The sequence below is a fragment of the Microcaecilia unicolor genome, chromosome 8 (assembly GCF_901765095.1).
Source record: "Microcaecilia unicolor chromosome 8, aMicUni1.1, whole genome shotgun sequence".
In the NCBI taxonomy this organism is placed as follows: domain Eukaryota; kingdom Metazoa; phylum Chordata; class Amphibia; order Gymnophiona; family Siphonopidae; genus Microcaecilia; species Microcaecilia unicolor.
Window position 1 is genome coordinate 38,871,847 of NC_044038.1, and position 18,954 is coordinate 38,890,800.

General features: G+C 40.1%; 1 protein-coding gene across 3 annotated transcripts in view; it reads right to left on the reverse strand.

Annotated features, from left to right (window-relative positions):
• Positions 1-17,486, reverse strand: part of NUBP1 (nucleotide binding protein 1) — a 42,327-nt gene extending 24,841 nt beyond the window's left edge. Inside the window, exons 1-5 of one of the 3 annotated variants that reach the window (XM_030211050.1) lie at positions 17,367-17,486; positions 11,759-11,863; positions 8,849-8,982; positions 2,193-2,261; positions 153-185 (exon numbers count right to left, since the gene is read on the reverse strand). In XM_030211050.1, coding sequence (XP_030066910.1) covers positions 153-185; positions 2,193-2,261; positions 8,849-8,982; positions 11,759-11,863; positions 17,367-17,427 — 402 coding nt within the window. In that variant the 5' untranslated portion in view covers positions 17,428-17,486. Of the gene's footprint in view, positions 1-152; positions 186-2,192; positions 2,262-8,848; positions 8,983-11,758; positions 11,864-11,945; positions 12,573-17,201 lie in introns of those variants that run through there. The other 2 variants (XM_030211052.1, XM_030211051.1) reach the window with 2 other exon arrangements.
• Between the last annotated feature and the right edge of the window lie 1,468 nt (positions 17,487-18,954).

Below are 18,954 nucleotides of genomic sequence, written 5' to 3' on the forward strand. Positions count from 1 at the left end.
TGCTAAATAGTAGTAGTAGTAGTAGTAATATGACTGCTTAAAAAAAAAAAAAAAAGCTCTGCACTATGTAATCTTTTAGCCTGTGCTGGTTTCTTCAAGCATTAACCTCTGCAGCAGAGTGTTTGTGAAAGAGTGCTAAGCATAGAACTCACCACAGGAGACCAACCAGAACCACTCTGATGCACCTAGAAGTAAAACAAAACAAATGGCTCATTTTTAAAGAAAGCAAACAGCTCACTTTTTTTTCTGCCTATTCAGTGGTAGCTGTGCTAAGTAATTTATCAGGTGAACTTTCCACAGCAGGCAAATGTCTGTCTTTCTCACCTTTAAAAATTAAGAAAACAGCATCCCCAAGCTAAACAAACCAAAACCTACTCCCCCCCCATCCAAATTAGGTGGTCAGACAAAGCAATCAGGAATCACATAACTCTGGGGCCATTCAATGATCTAGCAGATTGCAATCATGATCAAGTCATGCACTCTCTCTAGATAACATGGTCCAAAATGAGAAATATTTACATTAATGTTTAAAAAAAATAGTTGCCTTAATTAGCCTTAATTATCAAAGCAAAATACATCTATGGCCTATATTTCAGCAGGTACTGCCTGTTTCAAGGGGATTAATTACATGAAATTCAAAGTGCTGTAAAAACAATATTTGTGATTTACTTGGAAACTAGCGGTCTTAATTAAACTCAGAATGTTGACAGGATAATAGTGGTCATTTGCCACTGTCAAATGAACGTCAGTGGAAAAGGAAGAAATCTGGATAAGCCTACACAAAATTCATCTTTGTTGTTGTTTTTTATATACGTTTTTTTTTTTTTTACTGCAATTTGAAATGAAGCCAAATTAAAAACAGCTTGATATAGGAGCCATGGGTTTAGAAGCTAGAAAGAGAACAGAAGTTCTGGAGGTTGGAATTCACACAATTAAATAAATGAAGGAAGACCTAGAGGCCCGAGTACCATGAATGGGTTTTTGCACTTCCATTTAATTAAAGCTCTAAATGTAGAGATGTGGTTATTACTACTAGTGGAAGGCATAATGTATGCATTGCAGTTGTAAATGCAATTTTAAATATTCTCATAAAAGAAATATAATTCAGTCTTTTCCAAAATGCTTGAATTTTTTGATCATGCATTAACACATTCTACACTTTTATTTATTTTTTTGGTCTCTCCAGTTTCCTCCTGCTCCTTTGAAGTTCAATCAAACTGATTTCTATGGAGCTGTGTCAAACCTTTATTTACAACTATCCAGGTGTTTTCCCCTATTTTGTATTCTCACCACCTAGTCCAGCCATTGCCGTGATAACCCCTGGCCTAGGACCACAGGCCATAGCTCCCTTTAGAGCCTGCTATAAGTACACCCAAGTCCTGTCAGTGGGTGTCACCATTGTAAAATGGCCAAGACTCCCTCCCTTCCCGGCACCCCCAAACCTCAGTCTCCACGACATCTCTAACTCTAGCCCCCAGAACCAGAAATCAGGCATGAGAAGCAAATCCATGTAAAAGGCAACCTAGCAACTAGAGTACACCAAAATCCAGGGAAGCCAGCGCTTAAATCATGCTCCTCTTACTGAATCTCCTTGTAACTTGTGGCATATCACTTCACCCTCCACTGCCTCAGTACAGGGGTTCCTACGTTTGTACCAAACATGTTAACTGGATGAATGCACGTTAATACAAATTAGTTAGCAACACACACACACATGTACAATTAATAAATAGGATCCACTGAATATGGGGTTTGTGTCAACGCAGACTAGTAAGTGCAGCCCTTTGACTGTAAGCCTGCTAGGAGAGATCTACTGGCTGTACTTGAATTTGTAATTTATCTCATGCCTGGATTTGGAAAGGCAAGTAACTCAATCCAAATTTAAATCGTGGATCTTCTGCACCCCTGACCAATGGGTCAGTTCCAAACCTTATGTTTCTTTCATACCAGACATACTTTTATAGATTTGCATTATACAGTTGTTAAACATAGTTTGTTCAGAATCGGATGAATGCTTATAATGAGGAAGTTGTCTACAATCATTAGTTGCAATGCATTGTTAGGTGGATGGGCTTTTTATGATCAGTCAAATTTTTTTTTTAATTAAAAAGAAAAAAAAAAAAAGAAGAAGTTAAATATCTCCATGTCCAGGATTTTTCAATTTGGAAGCAATGTCAATGGTCGATGCTTACCTGCTCGCCTTCCAGACCCATCATTTTTGGAATTGATGGTCCACAAATATCAATATCGAGCAGAGCAACCTAAAAAATCCACAGAAGAAAAAGAAAGTGAGAACTGCCCAAACTAACCCTCTGTTGTTGTTTTGAGGGAATGGAAACTTTCACAGTCAAGACATCACCCTTGGGTAACAAGCACATCACCAAAATTACAACCCTATCAGCAGTAATACAGTAGCATTGAGCTTTCAAAAAGGCCGATTATAATTTGTATGAAGGTTACTGAAATGTTTTAGACAGCAGCTTCACAGTTTTGGTGGCTGTATGAGAGACATATTTTTAAAGTACTTAGACTTACAAAGTTCCATAGGTTACTGTGTAACTTTGTAAGTCTAAGTGCTTTGAAAATAAGACTCATTACCACTAAACTGAGTAATAAGACAAGGAAGATGGCCTGGGTATTGGATTAAGTATTGGTTTCTCTTCTAAGAAAAAGCTCAGTGACAAGGCCTGAAATGATGGTGGAGCCCAACACTTGACAGATTTGGGGCCTGCATGGCACATGCCGATAGCAACTATACATAAAGATTTGAGTGGCAAAATATATAAGATGGGGAAAGGGTGGCAGAGTTCGTGTTGGGTTGCAAATGGGAATTTGGACCTAAAGTATCAACTGGGCAGACTGTATGGGCCCTTATCTGCTGTCATCTGCTACATTAAGTCCCTAAATATTTCTGAACATTTGCCAAAATTTCTAGTTAGTTCTAGTTCTGCTTTAACTCTTAAAAAGTTCCTAGTATATGGTATTAACACCTTTTTGATTATTTTCTTGTTTCAAATTTTTAAATTCAGCTTTTAATAAATGGATCATTCCTAGTCAAAAACATTACATGGTCATCAACAGTGAATAAAACAGAAAATCAGATCATATCTAAAAGGAAAGAAGGCACATATCAAATATAAAACAAGAATTACATATTTGTTATCAAACACAGAAAGAGATTTCAGCCCTCACCAAATTTCACCTCTTATAATTTCAGATCAGATGTTAAGGTTTGGATGATTTACACGATGGAAAAATTATCAAGCCATTCTGTAATATATGGGAGGTAAAGAACGTCTCTGTAACCTAGCTATATATTCTAGATGATTCTATTAGTAGTTAAAAAGTGAGTGTTAAAATGGTCTATTCAAATTATTCAAAGATCCAGGTACTCTTGAGTCACTAGACTGGACCAAGAAAGTAGGGCTGTTGGTCAATTTGAAGAAACTCGGAAATCCAAAATATGTAGTGCTTTATTATGATTGACCGATTTTGAAAAAACGGATTGACTTTGAATACGAAAATGGCCGGTGATGTCAGTTTATACTAAATTGAATTGCACTTTAGCTGATAGTGAGACAGTACTGAAAACCAAAATTCATTCTTTGGGTATTGTTTTACATTTTTCCCTAACACTGTAGCCTCAGGTGTCAAAAGTAGTCAAGGCTTTAAGATCGAGTAAAAACAAATTTCACTTTCATAATTTCCTTTCCTTGAGTCCTGCTAGACCAGTCCAGACTACTGGGCTGTGCCCACCAACCAGCAGATAGAGACGGAGGTGGTTGGGTGCTACACCCTACTTGTCTGGACTAGTCTACCAGAATGATAAGGAAGAGGCCTTTTAAACATGTAAAACAGAATTTATGCTCAAAATTGTTTTAATGAAATTAGTCCCAAAAGGAATGTTTTATTAAGCTGTGGTACTACTGTGCACTTACCACAACTTGAAAGGGATTACTGTGGTATTTTTGCACTGTACACGCACCACACACTAAAAAAAATCCTTATTTTTTTTCAGAGGGGGCATGTCTGTGGGGGAGATAGTGTGGTCATTTATAAGCTAATCAATTAGCATGTCAACTGATTAGGGCGTGAGACCTTATTACCTACAAAATAGGTGGCGGTAAGGGCCCATATGCTAATTTTATTTTTTTTTTAAATGGCAACATTAGAGTGTGGCCATTAATGGTGGAAATTGGAAAAATAGATGATTTTCCAGCTGTAGGAAAGACCCATGTAAGGGCACACTAAGGCCACTTCTCCCCACACCTTTGTAAAACGACCCTAAAGTGTTTTAACGAAGGAGTACATTGCATGAGGTTTGCAAAACGCAACACAAATTTACTTGTAAATCACCACAGACAATTCAAAGACTTATAAACAGAGCTGAAAACCATCTGTCAGTACTTCTGCACTTATCTGAAGGAAACAGGACTTCAACAGCTCACACTCTTTATCAAAGCAAATTATGGGGAACTGCTTATCTTTTATTAAGTCTGGCTGCTATCCCACTGCCAGGAGGCCCTGACCTAAGGAAGAGACGGGAAAGTGAAAAGCTGAGAGAAAGAACAGCATCCTTTCAAAGCAATGCCGCATTTCCAGGCCATGTTAGACTACAGAATCTAAGAAGGCATCAAGGATACATGTTCTACTTTTAAGGGAAGTTGTAATAGCTGTATGAGTCACCGAGAAAGTTTTTTTTTTAACAGATACTATGAGCTTTTGAGATGTCACAGGGATCTCTTTTCGATGTCTTCAAAACGGAGGATTCCAAAATAAGTAAACAAAAAGAAAATCCAAGAACGAACGCAGGACAAGTTCCTTGACACCTCCACCAGTATACTTCATGCCCATTTAAATGCCACACCCTCACTTTCAGTGCCATGCCCCTCCCCCAATGATACAATAGGGGAAAAAACAAACAAACAAAAAAACTCAGGAAGTGAACCAGATTCCCAAATACAAAGAAATTAATAAGGTAGATCTGGTAAAAACACTACATGTATGTTTCTACCTGTTTTACTGAGAGCATTAAAAAAAGGGTACTTTATTTTATTTATTTTTCAGGCAACCCTAACAAGCTGTTTTGTTGTCTGATCAACTAAGTACAGCAAAACAATTATCAGCCTGACCACTGAATTCAGATGTATAACAGGGTTTCACTCTGTGTCTAGAAGAAAACAAAAAGCTACCTAGCCATGTAGTCCAAGTTGAAAAATACTTCCATTGTTTTGTGCTTTTATTACACAGAAAGATTAGACGTGTGGATACAGCATTCATCAGTTTTTATTAACTATCCATACTAATCTTGAAACATTAATTTACAGGCTATTTTGAGAAAGCTTTTACTTGAAGACTTTTGCATGAATCTCTTCAGCTTTTAGATTTTTTTGTACAGTATACTTTTATTTTTAAAGGAAACTTTCCTTTAAAAATATGACCAGCGCGTTCACTGTTACAACCCCCCCCCCCCCCCCCCCAAAAAAAAACAAACAAACATGCAGACCCTACCTATTATTAATGCAGGTCAGGTCTCATCCACTCTGCTAGGAAAAATACCAATGGAAATCTAAAAATCACATCTTTGTATCTGCCATCATTCCCCCAATCTGGGAATGCTCCTTGTCCCTGCATACTATAAAATGTTATATGTACTTTTACCTGCATTGACAGCAAACAATTTTCAAAACCTTATTTTACTTGATGTGTGCTTATGTGTTAAGTGCATGGTAAATCATCATTTTAATGTTAATAGGGCCCCTTTTAACAAGCTGCGGCAAAAGGGGGCTGGTGCTGGCATGTGTGTTACATGTGCACAGAGGCCCCCTTTTAACGCAGCTAGTAAAAGGGAAGTCTGGCCTTCCTGCAGAACATGGCCGTTCGGCAAGTAAAGCACTTGCCATGCGGCCATTTTGGGGGTGGGGGAGGGAGCCCTTACCACCACTCATTGAAGTGGTGGTAAGGGCTCCCGCATTAACCCAGGGGTAATCAATTAACACTTGGTACACTCCAGCGCTACAAAAATAAATCCATTTTTGTAGCGCCAGAAATGACACTGCACTAGGGGTGATAAGTACCACCAGGCTGCTGTAGTAGCCCGGCAGTACTTCCTGTATAGCGAGCAGTAAGCCCGCATTGGGCTTATTGTTGTTTAGTAAAAGGAGCCCAATAGTCTGTCAGTAAGCAGACAATATTTTCAAAATTTCAGTTTTTAAAATAGTATGTGATTTCAGAATTAAATGCCTCTTTCCACTGCTACATCATCATCCACTTTCTAACTGTGCAGCCCTGAGTTTTTACTATATATCCCAATCTATTGTGATGCTCATGGTCTTGCTTCTTCCACTTAAAATTATAAACAATCATCCACAAGGCAAGCAAGAAAAAAAAAAACATCAGTGGTGCTATTCTTGAAAAAGTAGACAGATTTTTTAGGAATGGAATTAATAGTTGTTCCCCCAAGGCCACACTTTCACTGAGGATCTGATGTACTGAGCTTCCCCAACCCCCACCCATCACAGAATGGGAGGAATGAATATGAATCAGGCCCTTAATGTTCCAGGGAAGGGCAGAAAACCTTGTAGGACATATTATTCTAACCTCATGATACAAGTGAACTCTGAAAGGTTCATTCATTTTATTTGACTGTATATTTTAGCAACACTTGCTGGAATTAGAGGTGTGCAAGGGGACAACAGGATGTCCATGGGGATGGTGAGGGGACGGTAGCAATATGATGATGAGGATGGGGATCAGATTATGTCCCCGTGCATATCTCCGCTGGGAACAAACCCTCTCCCCCACAAAAAAAAACAAACAAACAAAATCTAGGCTTATAGGGGAATTCATCAAGCACCGTTAGGGAAAATATACATGCTAAATGCTAAGAAGCCCATAGGTATAAAAGGCCCTAACGTTACTTGATGAATTCCCCCCCTTCTCTGCTCATATCCAGCAGATTGCCAAGACCTGTCGTTTCTTTCTTTACAACATCCGTAAAATCCGCCCTTCTTTCTTTCCGAGCACTCTACCAAAACCCTCATCCACACCCTTGTCACCTCTCGTTTAGACTACTGCAATCTGCTTCTTGCTGGCCTCCCACTTAGTCACCTCTCCCCTCTCCAGTCGGTTCAAAACTCTGCTGCCCGTCTCGTCTTCCGCCAGGGTCGCTTTACTCATACTACCCCTCTCCTCAAGACCCTTCACTGGCTCCCTATCTGTTTTCGCATCCTGTTCAAACTTCTTCTACTAACCTATAAATGTACTCACTCTGCTGCTCCCCAGTATCTCTCCACACACGTCCTTCCCTACACCCCTTCCCGTGCACTCCGCTCCATGGATAAATCCTTCTTATCTGTTCCCTTCTCCACTACTGCCAACTCCAGACTTCGCGCCTTCTGTCTCGCTGCACCCTACGCCTGGAATAAACTTCCTGAGCCCCTACGTCTTGCCCCATCCTTGGCCACCTTTAAATCTAGACTGAAAGCCCACCTCTTTAACATTGCTTTTGACTCGTAATCACTTGTAACCACTCGCCTCCACCTACCCTCCTCTCTTCCTTCCTGTACACATTAATTGATTTGATTTGCTTACTTTATTTTTTGTCTATTAGATTGTAAGCTCTTTGAGCAGGGACTGTCTTTCTTCTATGTTTGTGCAGCACTGCGTATGCCTTGTAGCGCTATAGAAATGCTAAATAGTAGTAGTAGTAATTTAGTCACTCCAGTGAACTAATGGTATGATAGGTCGCTGATTCTTAAGTATATTAGTCAAGTCTCTCTAGATTTTTTTTTCACAATTTTAGATGCAGCTATTGCACAGCTGAATAAAATTTCCAGCTGAATCTTGGTTTTGCCCAGATCCAAGTGGTCTCTTACCGATGTTCACTTCACTCAGTCATAAACTTGTGTCTTTTAACCTCTCACCCCATTACTTGTACCGAGCGGCTACTTTCCCGGATGGGTATCACTGCTTAAACAGTAATAAAAAGAGGAGCTTGCTCTAATTCCTATTTTATGTTGCATATCTTAAAATACAAAAGATATATGGAAAATACTTGGTATACTCACATTACGCTTTTTGGAGTTCCGATACATGCGAGAGGCTTTAAATGCTTTCACTATCTTTCATGTCTAGGTTACCCTTCACCCTTGAAGGATCAGTGAAAATGAGAAGATTCACACAGAATAAAGTCTACTTTCTCTCTAGGCATGTGTGAGTGCTTGTGTAGGCAAGATCCTTACAAAATTAGGTAATTTGTCCAAATAGGTTAGTTCTATGCATATCATGGCAGGCCTGAACCTCATCCCTAAGACAGAGCATATCCTCTTGGACCCCCTGGCATGCCCTGAAAATTTGGTGTGGATAGAACACCAAACAAAATGATTACAGATAAAGGACACACGGAAAACAAATACACATATATTTTCTCTCTTTGAAAGGATAAAGAGCCTTTTCAATAACTTAAGAAACTCAGGGATTTTTTTTACAAAGCCGCAAAGGTGATTCCCATGTGGCAAAAGAGAAAGGAAGCCCATAAGAATTGAATTAGCTTCTTATGGGTAGCATGGCTTTGTAAAAAAGGCCCTCAAGGACTCTGTTCCTGCCTAAAGCAAGATTTTAAATATGGTTGGCAGAAGTAATGAAAGGGCAGAATTAGCCTCACAGCATGGCCCTCTTCAATGTGAGCTGTTCTTTAAGAAAGACATCCATCTACCTCTTGTACACAGCAGTCACCTTGTGCTGACCTTTCAAGCAATTTTTACTGTAGAAATCCAGAGTTCCTAACACAGGTTCATACAGATTATTAAAGCAAGCCCCCCCACCCCCAACAATAAATACTACCAACCTGCTTTGTTTCATCCTCTGCCAATCCATGGGCTAAGTGGGAACTGAAAGTGCTCTTGCCAACACCTCCTTTTCCTGATAATACCAAGATCTTGTGTTTCACCATTTTCATTTTATCTTTTACTTCCTGTATAGCTGTACAAGAAACAGACATTCTTATACTAAATACAGCAAGATGAAAGCATCAACCAGTCAGAAAATACTTGCCCCCCTGTTTAATAAGCCACACTAGCAGCTGCCGTGCGCTAATGCCAACACAGCCCATTCACTTTGTCATTGCTACATGGCTTAGTAAACGGGTGGGGGGGTAGTTTTACCCCTACATCAGAACATAAGCTATGCTCTGCTGAGTTAGACCAAAGATCCATCAGAGTAGTATGCAGGTCCCTGGAATAGTGTAATGATGGGTGTAGTGCACTGCAGACAGGTAGACCCAGGCCCATACCTGCCCCTACTTGCAGTGGAAACTGTGAGCCCTACAAAATTCACCAGAAACCCACTGTACCCACATATAGGCGACCCCTTCACCCATAAGGGCTATTGTAGTGGTGTACAGCTGGGGCTAGTGGGTTTTGAGGGGCTCAGCAGACAAGATAAGGGAGCAACGGTGAGATGTGTACCCGGGAGCATTTATTTGAAGTCCACTGCAGTGCCCCCTAGGGTGCCCCATTGCTCTCCTGGGATGTCTGTGTGGCCAGTATACTAAGAATGCTGGCTCCTCCTACATACCAATGGTTTGATTTTGTGTGTTTTTAGTTGGGCGGGGTTTTTTTTTCCAAAAATGGACCAAAAAAAATAAACGCAAAAAGCACAAAAACATCTAGCAAACAGCCCATTTCAAATAGAAAAGATAGTGGACTTAGACATTGTATCGAAAATGTCTCTCCACGTAACTTTTTAAATCTAAGTGCTTTGAAAATATGTCTTCAGATATCTTGAATACATCCTTTGGTAACAAAAACATTTTTTTTAGGAAGAATATAGAATGATTAGACTACAGGGCATTTACAAAGAACCATAACTTTTGTATTTTTGGAAAAATTAAATGATGGAAATAGGCATTCAGAACAGCATGTAAGCGATACAAAATACAGTGTAACAAAAGTCCATAGTTCCTGATAACCTAACAATTAAAAAATATAAACATACTGAATGTCAAAAGCAATAGGTCTCACTTACGTCTTAGACCCTGAAAGAGGGACTTATATAGAGAATCTCTAGAAGGAAATATTTCTTTGGATTCTTTAGTTATTGAAAATGCAGTGCAAATGTAGGATGCTCAACGGCTATATCAGGACAGTGTCAGTGAAAAGCATGGGAATACAGCTGAGGGCCCCTTTTACTAAGCTGCAGTAAAAGGGCGTTTCTAACATGCACTGAGGCCCCCTTTCACCGCAGTGGGTAAAAGGCTGACTTTTTTTTGTTTTTTTAAGAAATGGTCATGCGGTAAGTGAACCACTTGTTATGCAGCCATTTCGGGGGGGGGGGGGGGGGGGGGGAGTACTTACTGCCACCCATTGAGGTGGTAGTTAAGAGCTCCTGTGCTAACCCTGTGGAAACCGGGCAGCGTGCAGCAATATCTGATTACCACCGGGTAAACACCAGCTGGAAATGATGCACGCCGAGGGTGGGAACTACCACTAGGCTGCTAAGGTAGCCCGGTGGTAGTTCCGGATTAGCGAGCAGTAAGCCCATGTTGAGCTTACCGCTGCTTAGTAAAAGACCGCCTGAAATTAGTCAGTCACAAGGTACCTTTTTTTTTAAACAGCTTCCATTATATAAAACCTGTAGGTTGTATACTTGGGAGGCATATTTTCAAAGCTTAGACTTACAAAGTTACAAAGTAACCTATGGAACCTTTGTAAGTCTAAGTGCTTTCTGAAGGTGATCTCTCTTTAAAAAATGTACTATCTGAATAATTACACTTATTTGGAAGGGGGAGATTAAAAAAAAAACAGCACTTGTACTTTTCAAAAATCCCATCTATATTTGTCTGCTGGGTGAAAGCCTCTTTTTTTTTAACCTGACTAAAAAAGATATGCGCATACTTACAGCTGAACAGTAGTTTCAGATAGGTCAATTTATTTTGATGGTGGAGGACTAGCCTAGTGGTTAGTGCAGTGGCCTGAGAACCTGGGTTCACTTCCCACTGCAGCTTCTTCTGAGTCTGGACAAGTCACTTAACCCTCCATTTCCCCAGGTACAAAAACATAGGGCTCCTTTTACTAAGCCCCATAAGCGTCTACGTGCACCCAACGCGCGACAAAATGGACTTACCACCCAACTACCACGTGGCTCTTGAAGTAATTTCATTTGTGGCGAGCGTCCGCTACGTGCATCTGAAAAATATTTGTTATTTTCAGACGCGCATCAAGTGGCATCTGACGTGCATAGGTCCTTACCACCCAAATTCTTTACCGCTACGTCTATGGCTGGCGGTAAGGTCTCAGACCCAAAATGGACTCGCAACGATTTTGCCGCGCGTTCATTTTTGGCAAAAAAAGGCATTTTTTGTAGGTGCACTGAAAAATTCTGCACGCGCTCAAAACCGCGCCTACACTACCGCAGTCCACTTTTTACCGCGGGTTTGTAAAACGACCCCATTAGATTGTGAGAAAGTACCTGCATATTAAAAAAAAAAAAGTGTACAGCACTACATACATCTAGTAGCACTATAGAAATTATTTGTACCAGTACTTGATCAAATTGCTTAGTGTGCTTTTAAAGATGTAAGAGGAAGCAGAAATACAATGTGTATAAAACAGGATACTCATAAGTAATAGTCACTGGGTACTCGTGGAAACCGCAGTGCGTATAGGGGATACCCACGGAGGGCTAAATACCGTGTGTATATTCACTAATACGGCAACCACCGACAATGCAGCGTCACCTGTATATGAACTATTCTCACCTGGGTCCGGACCTCCCGCTGCCCCTGAAGCGCAAAGGCTCTGGTTCGGGCATCCCTGACATAAAGAACTTTTACCAGCTTCACTGCTACTAGTTCCCGGACAAGCTGGAACAAATAACAAAAGTACAATTTAGAAAACGAACTCTAAGAGATTTAACTCCAGACTTCTGGGTTCATTTCCACTCACACTGTGGCGCGTTCTCTGGGACATCCGCCATCCTCTTAACATAACAACAATACTTCCGGCATTATTTGAAGAGAAAACCAAGGAAGTTAAATGCAAGTTCAGAATAGGAGACGGTACGAGGCTATGTAGCCCATTATACGGGTTGAAGCCAGTAGGCGGAGATTGCCGCCACACTGGTTCACCCAAAACAATATCAAACCTATTGGAAACAACTTCCTGTGTGTGGGCTAGCAGTCAAAATTCTAAAGCTGTGCCAGTTGGATAGGCAATACCTTAAAAGGGGGAGGTGAAAAGTTTTGGCTTTTGTTATTTTTACTTATTGGACAGTTTTATAATTTATTCGAAAGGTTCCCATATGTAGGTATAAATATCATACAATAAAATTTAATATCACTACAACAGCTTAAAAAAATTATTCTAGCTAGTGGAAAGAGCACTAAAACAGGCTGTATTTTGTGCTAATTTTTCTACACTGTTCTATATAATACAGTAAAATACATGGCCAAATTTCAGTGAGGATATCCTGTTTACTGATGGGTTTATTTTAACTGTTGTTGTAATCCAAGGAGATTTAATAGACAGAAGTAGAAATGTACCCAAGGGAAGCCAATTCGGTTAATCTCTGTTTCCACTCCCCCGTTTAGCCGTCATCTCTAGTACACTCAAAACACAGCAAGCAAACCTGAGCTGCTGCATCCACGTTGTCGTTCTTTATAACAAGTCTAAAGCTGTTTCAATTGGATAGGCAGTGCCTTAAAAAGTGGAGAACAAAAGATTTTTTTTCATTTATTGGACAGCTTTTTAATTTATTTTTGAAAGCTTCCCATATACCCATATGTAGGTATAAATATCATGAAATAATTGAACATCACTAAAACAGCTTGAAAACACTATAGCTGGTAGAAACAGCAATTTTAAACTCTGTATTTTGTGTTCATTTTTCTACAGTAAAATCTAAATATACTGTATACAATACAAATGGCAAAATTTCAGTGAGAATATTCTGTTTCCTGATGGGTTCATCTTAACTGCTGTTGTAATCTGCCTTTGGAAGCCTGGTGTTTTAAAGATGATGGACTATTTCAAAATTAAATGGAAATAAAAGTAAACTCTTCTTTTATTGGGGCACATGGAATCACATCCTCATTTGTTTTGTACAAGTTGACATTTTAGATACACACATGGATTATTCTGTTTTGAACGTTTCAGGGGCAAGTAGTTTTATGTCAAAATAAAAATAAATATTTTGTTTCATGCAGATCTCTTTTTTTTTTAACATAACTAAATGGGCTATAAGCCCCTAATGCAGTCCATTGGTTTTATTATATTTTGTTCTTCTGATGACTTATACTGTGCCAAAACTGAAAACTCTTACCTCTATCTGGTCGATAATACAAGTTGCTCATTGTGACCACTATCCACCCTAAAAGGTTGTTTTGTGGTTGTAGATGACGAATTGTGATATTGAATAAATAAGTGTATGTTTGTGTCCCTAATCATGCACCTCAAGTTTATATAATCCTTTCAAGAAAGCCAGTTAATTGTTTAACTTATTAGTGGAATATAACCACAGAGGCAAGGGTATGGTTGCATTTTCAATGTTGGCTTTTTTTTTTTTTTTTTTGCAACTGCATTCAAAGTGGTTTACATAGTATATACAGGTACTTATTTGTACCTGGGGTAATGGAGGGTTAAGTAACTTGCCCAGAGTCACACAGAGCTGCTGTGGGAATTGAACCCAGTTCCCCAGGATCAAAGTCTATTGCACTAACCACTAGGCTACTCCTTCACTCAAAATTGTAAAAGTAAATATTTTCTTTCATGCAGATCTCCCATTTGTTTAAACATAACTAATGCGCTAGCCCCTAATGGAGTCCATTGGTTTTCTTCTATTTTGTCTTTGTGATGACTTGCACTGTGGCAAAACTGGAAATACATTGAGACAGAATAATAGAATTCAGTAATATCCAAAACTTATTTTTTATGTTTTAATCATCTCTATTGAAAGCACAACATGTTGGCTGATTAGCTTCATACAGAACAAGAAAAAATAGTGAACCATCCAACACGGCACAATAAAAACTTTTACAGAGAATATATCCGAAGAACCTTCCCCTCCCATACTCCCCTCCCTTCTTATAAGCCCACCCTGTTGTTTCTACTTACCAAAATAACACAACAGATGTACAGATCAGTAGGACCCAAGCAGTACAAAACAAGTCAAGTCATAAACAACACAGTTTATACCAAATTGTTTAATCACCCATAGGTTTTGCCTTTGGATTTAACAAACAATACCATGTGCATGTAAGGTCTAGATAAATGAATTTAAACAAATCTGTGTTTAAGGCATATGCCCTAAATACGTACACTTGGTAGCAATAATGAAAGAGTGATAGAATATTCACATAGCAGGCAGCTAATAGATTTTATTTCCACTGAAAATAATTAACTTTGTATGAACATAAATGTCATTCATCTCCAACTGTTCTACTGCAGCTTTCCCTTAGCCATCATTATTCCTGGGAATCATTTATATACAAACACACAAACAGCTAGGAGACAAAGATTAAACATAGTAACATAGTAAATGACGCAGATAAAGACCTGAATGGTCCATCCAGTCTGCCCAACAAGATAAACTCATTTTACATGGTATGTGATACTTTATGTGTATACCCGAGTTTGATTTGTCCCTGCCTTTCTCAGGGCACAGTCCGTAATGGTCTGCCCAGCACTGTTCCTGTACTAAAAGTTCTGAAGCTAATGTCGCATCCCCTTAAAATTTACACTCCAGCCCATCAATATCTATTCAGCCATGATCAGGATGCAGACTGTAGAAGTCCTCCCAGCATTGGTTTTACTCTCCAGTTACCCGTGTCGCCACCCAATCTCCGCTAAGATTCCGTAGATACATTCCTTCTAAACAGTATTCCTTTGTGTTTATCCCATGCATGCTTGAATTCCATTACTGTTTTCATCTCCACCACTTCCCACGGGAGGGTATTCTACGTATCTACCACCCTTTCCGTGAAAAAATACTTCCTGACATTACTCCTGAATCTGCCCCCCTTCAACCTCAATTCATGTCCTCTAGTTCTTCTACCTTCCCGCCCCGGAAAAGGTTCGTTTGCGGATTAATACCTTTCAAATATTTTAATGTCTGTATCATGTCACCCCTGTTTCTCCTTTCCTCCAAGATATACATGTTCAGGTCGGCAAGTCTTGCCTTGTACGGTTTGCAATGCAAATCCCATACCATTTTTGTAGCTTTTCTTTGCACTGCTTTCAATCTTTTTACGTCTTTATCAAGATATGGCCTCCAAAACTGAACACAATACTCCAAGTGGGGCCTCACCAACAACTTGTAGAGGGGCATCAACACCTCCTTTCTTCTGCTGGTTATACCCCTCTCTATGCAGCCTAGCATCCTTCTGGCCATGGCCGCCTTGTCACATTGTTTATTCACCTTCAGATCCTCAGACACCAACATCCCAAGGTCTCTCTCCTGAGTTGAGCTTACTAATCTCTCCCCTCCTATTCGGTATCTCTCTTTTGGGTTTCTGCACCACAAATGCATCACTCTGCACTTCTTGGAATTAAATTTTAACTGCGACCATTCTTGTAACTTTTGGAGATCCCTTCTCGTTTCAACTCCCTTCAGGGTATCCACTCTATTGGCTATCTTTGTGTCATCAGCAAAAAGGCAAACCTTTGCTTCCAACCCTGCAGCAATATCTCTCACAAATGTATTAAACAGAATAGGCCCCAGCACCAACCCCTGAGGAACTCCACTGCTCACCTTCCTTTCCTCTGAGCAGATTCCATTTACCACCACCCTCTGCCACCTGTCGGTCAATCAGTTTCCTATCCAGTTCACCACTTTTGGTCCTAAGTTTAGCCCTTTCAGCTTATTCCTGAGTCTTCTGTGGGGGACCGTATCAAAGGCTTTGCTAAAATCCAAGTAGATTACATCTAGCGCACGTCCTTCATCCAGTTCTTTGGTCACCCAATCAAAGAAGTCAATGAGATTCGTTTGGCAGGATTTTCCTTTGGTAAAGCCATGTTGCCTCGGGTCCTGTAACCTATCGACTTCTAGAAAGTTAACTATCCTTTCTTTCAGCAGCGACTCCATTATTTTTCCTTCCACCAACGTGAGACTTACCGGTCTGTAGTTTCCCACTTCTTCCCTGTCTCCACTTTTGTGAAGAGGGACCACATCCGCTCGTCTCCAATCTTGTGGAACCTCTCCCGTCTCTAAAGATCTATTAAATAAATCTTTACGAGGTCTCGCCAGGATCTCCCTGAGCTCCCTCAGTATCCTGGGATGTATACCATCCGGCCCCATAGCGTTGTCCACCTTCAGATTGTCCAGCTGTTTATAAACTTTTATAAACCACCCCTCCTCTCCCCACCACCACCAAAAAAAAAAAAAAACAGCAAACAAAAAAAAAACCCATGCCTTTTACAACCAAACAGACTTGAAGAAAAAATAAATTTATGCCACAGAACTGGAAAATGTTCGCATATTTAGACTGACTGTGGACTTCTCCATGACTTATCCATGGAGATAGCTTTGCCCTGATTATTCAGTATCTCTATTTTTAAATAGCAGTAATAATATTAAGTGCACTTTTATAATATACCACTGAATTCCAGAAAACAAAAGAAGAAAGTTCCCACAAACCATCTTTCTCTTTTGATCTAGGCACAGGAAAAAAAAGAAATGATTTTAAATGCTCCCAGGTTTCAACCTAATACAAGTTTAATGTGGGATATAAATAAATAAATAGAAACTCTGAATGTTGAGTACCTGATTCTCATGACATGATGTCTGTTTAAGTGGCCCTTTAGCAGGAGAAAAAAAAAATCTCTGCAAGAAAATAACACATGCTAGGATGCATAACCAGCCTCTCCAAATGACACACTGATTTTATGATTTATAACAAATTACTACTCTACCAATGAAAAGTTATTCCATTATTATATTTCATCTGTGTACAAGTTTGAAAATATAAGTGAGATTAAATAAAAATTCAACCAACAATAAAGAACGACAACTTGGATACAGCAGCTCGTAGGTTTGTGTGCTTTGTGTGTAGGCGGAAAGACGGATGCACAGGGAAGAGGAAACTGAGACTAACCCAATTGGCTTCAACGTTTTGACGTCATGCCTTCTGTGCTCAATCAAACGTTCTCGGTTTTAATGACAGATGACGTGGTCAAAAAAAAGCCGAAGCCGGTTCCTACCTCCACCACCACCACCAGCAGCCGCCGCCATCTTAGTACTTCCAAAACAAACTAGAAATCTACGTTGTCGTTCACTGTTATTTTATCTGTTATATTTATAAACATTCCGGGTTGTGCAGCTTAAATGTAGTAAGAATGGGTGTATAATAGAGGTGCTGGGAAACAACGCACAGCCAAGTTTGAAGGGGCTTGATGGCGAGGGATCGCGGTGAGAGTAGATAGCTCGGGTCATTGCCTTAAGGCTAGGCAACTCCTCTCTTCCCGTCCTTCCTCCCTGTAGTGTGGGGCGAGGGCCGTTGATGAGGATCTCGCCTCATGTATGTTACAGAATTTCTGCTGGACAGTTGGCACCCTTCTCTGTGGCAGTCTCTCCGGGTCCGGTGGGTTGCTCTTCCCTTTTTCAGGGCTAGCGTGAAATTGAAACATGGATTCGATTATTGTGCCTCCGCCTTCTTCCCGTCTTCCCTCTCGCACTAAAAAGCCAGGTGTATCATATAATTGCTCATTGCTGGTTGAGGTTCCCCAGCCAGTGTTGGGGGACTGATCAGAATGGGGAGGGGCATAGTGTTTGCTATTGTTTTTATGTAGAAATATCCTTATTGTCATCATAAGTAAAAATAAAGACATATAGCACAGCACTGAAATCCACAATACAGCATTAAAATAACAAACTCTGGGAGCACTGACAAAAAACATTTTGAAAATAACCCTTCCCCATCTTCTCCTAACAGACAGAATGCAAAACTAAGCCAAAGTGGAGGCTAGCTCCGCCTGGCTTTTGGCCATATAATGGGCAAGATAGGCTCATGCCATTTCGTCATCAAACCAAGTAGTTTAATAAAACCCCATGACTGTTTCCCACCTTCTGCACCAAAACATAAAAATGCACCCCCAACGCTGTGTTAAGCCTTTTCTTCGGCCAATCAGTTCTACCGCAGCAGAAAACAGAAGAGGCATGGTTAGGTGCCAAGTATGATAATTATTTTTACAAAAGCATCTAATTCTATTCTCTGATATTTATGAAGTGATGATGTGTGTGTGTGTGTGTGTGTGTGTGTGTGTGTGGGGGGGGGGGGGGGGGGGGGGGTTATTGTGGTGGTAGGCTCAATTTCCCCCTTACCTGGAGTCTGGCCAGATTTGTCTCCCAGCCCTCTGGCTCTCTCGTTACTTGTTCTTGGTGATTTTAATATTCATGCAAACAACCCCTTTCACACGAGTCTGATTTTCTACTGCTTCTACATGACCTGGGCTTTGCTCTTGCTTCTTTAGCCCCTACACCTGTGCTGGGCACTGTTTAGCTAGGTGATATGGAGGAGTAGCCAGTGGGGGCAAAGGAATACTGCATAGTATTATAAAAATGTTCTGTTAAATTAGCTGGGAGATTAGTAAAATCAGCCAGGTAGTGCGCCCATTGGAAATGTCCTAGGGAGGACACTAGCTTTAATGCATGTATCTTTTACAACCCATGTACAGTACTTTTATATTTAGGGAATACACATTTAAATCTTTTTTGTGTGTGTGTGGGGGGGGGGGGGGTTGGTGTGTGCGCACTAATTTGGATAGGAAATGAGACAAAACAATACATTTCACTGATGTTCATGTTTTAAGATCTCCACTAGAACCAGGACAACTGCTACCTAGACAAATAGCTGGTAATTTCTCAATACCAAACTTTCCAAACATATATATTAAGATGTTTTTTTTAATTATTTTTTTGAAAAAGTACCCTCAGAATTTCCCACTGACTTTGGCAATCAGA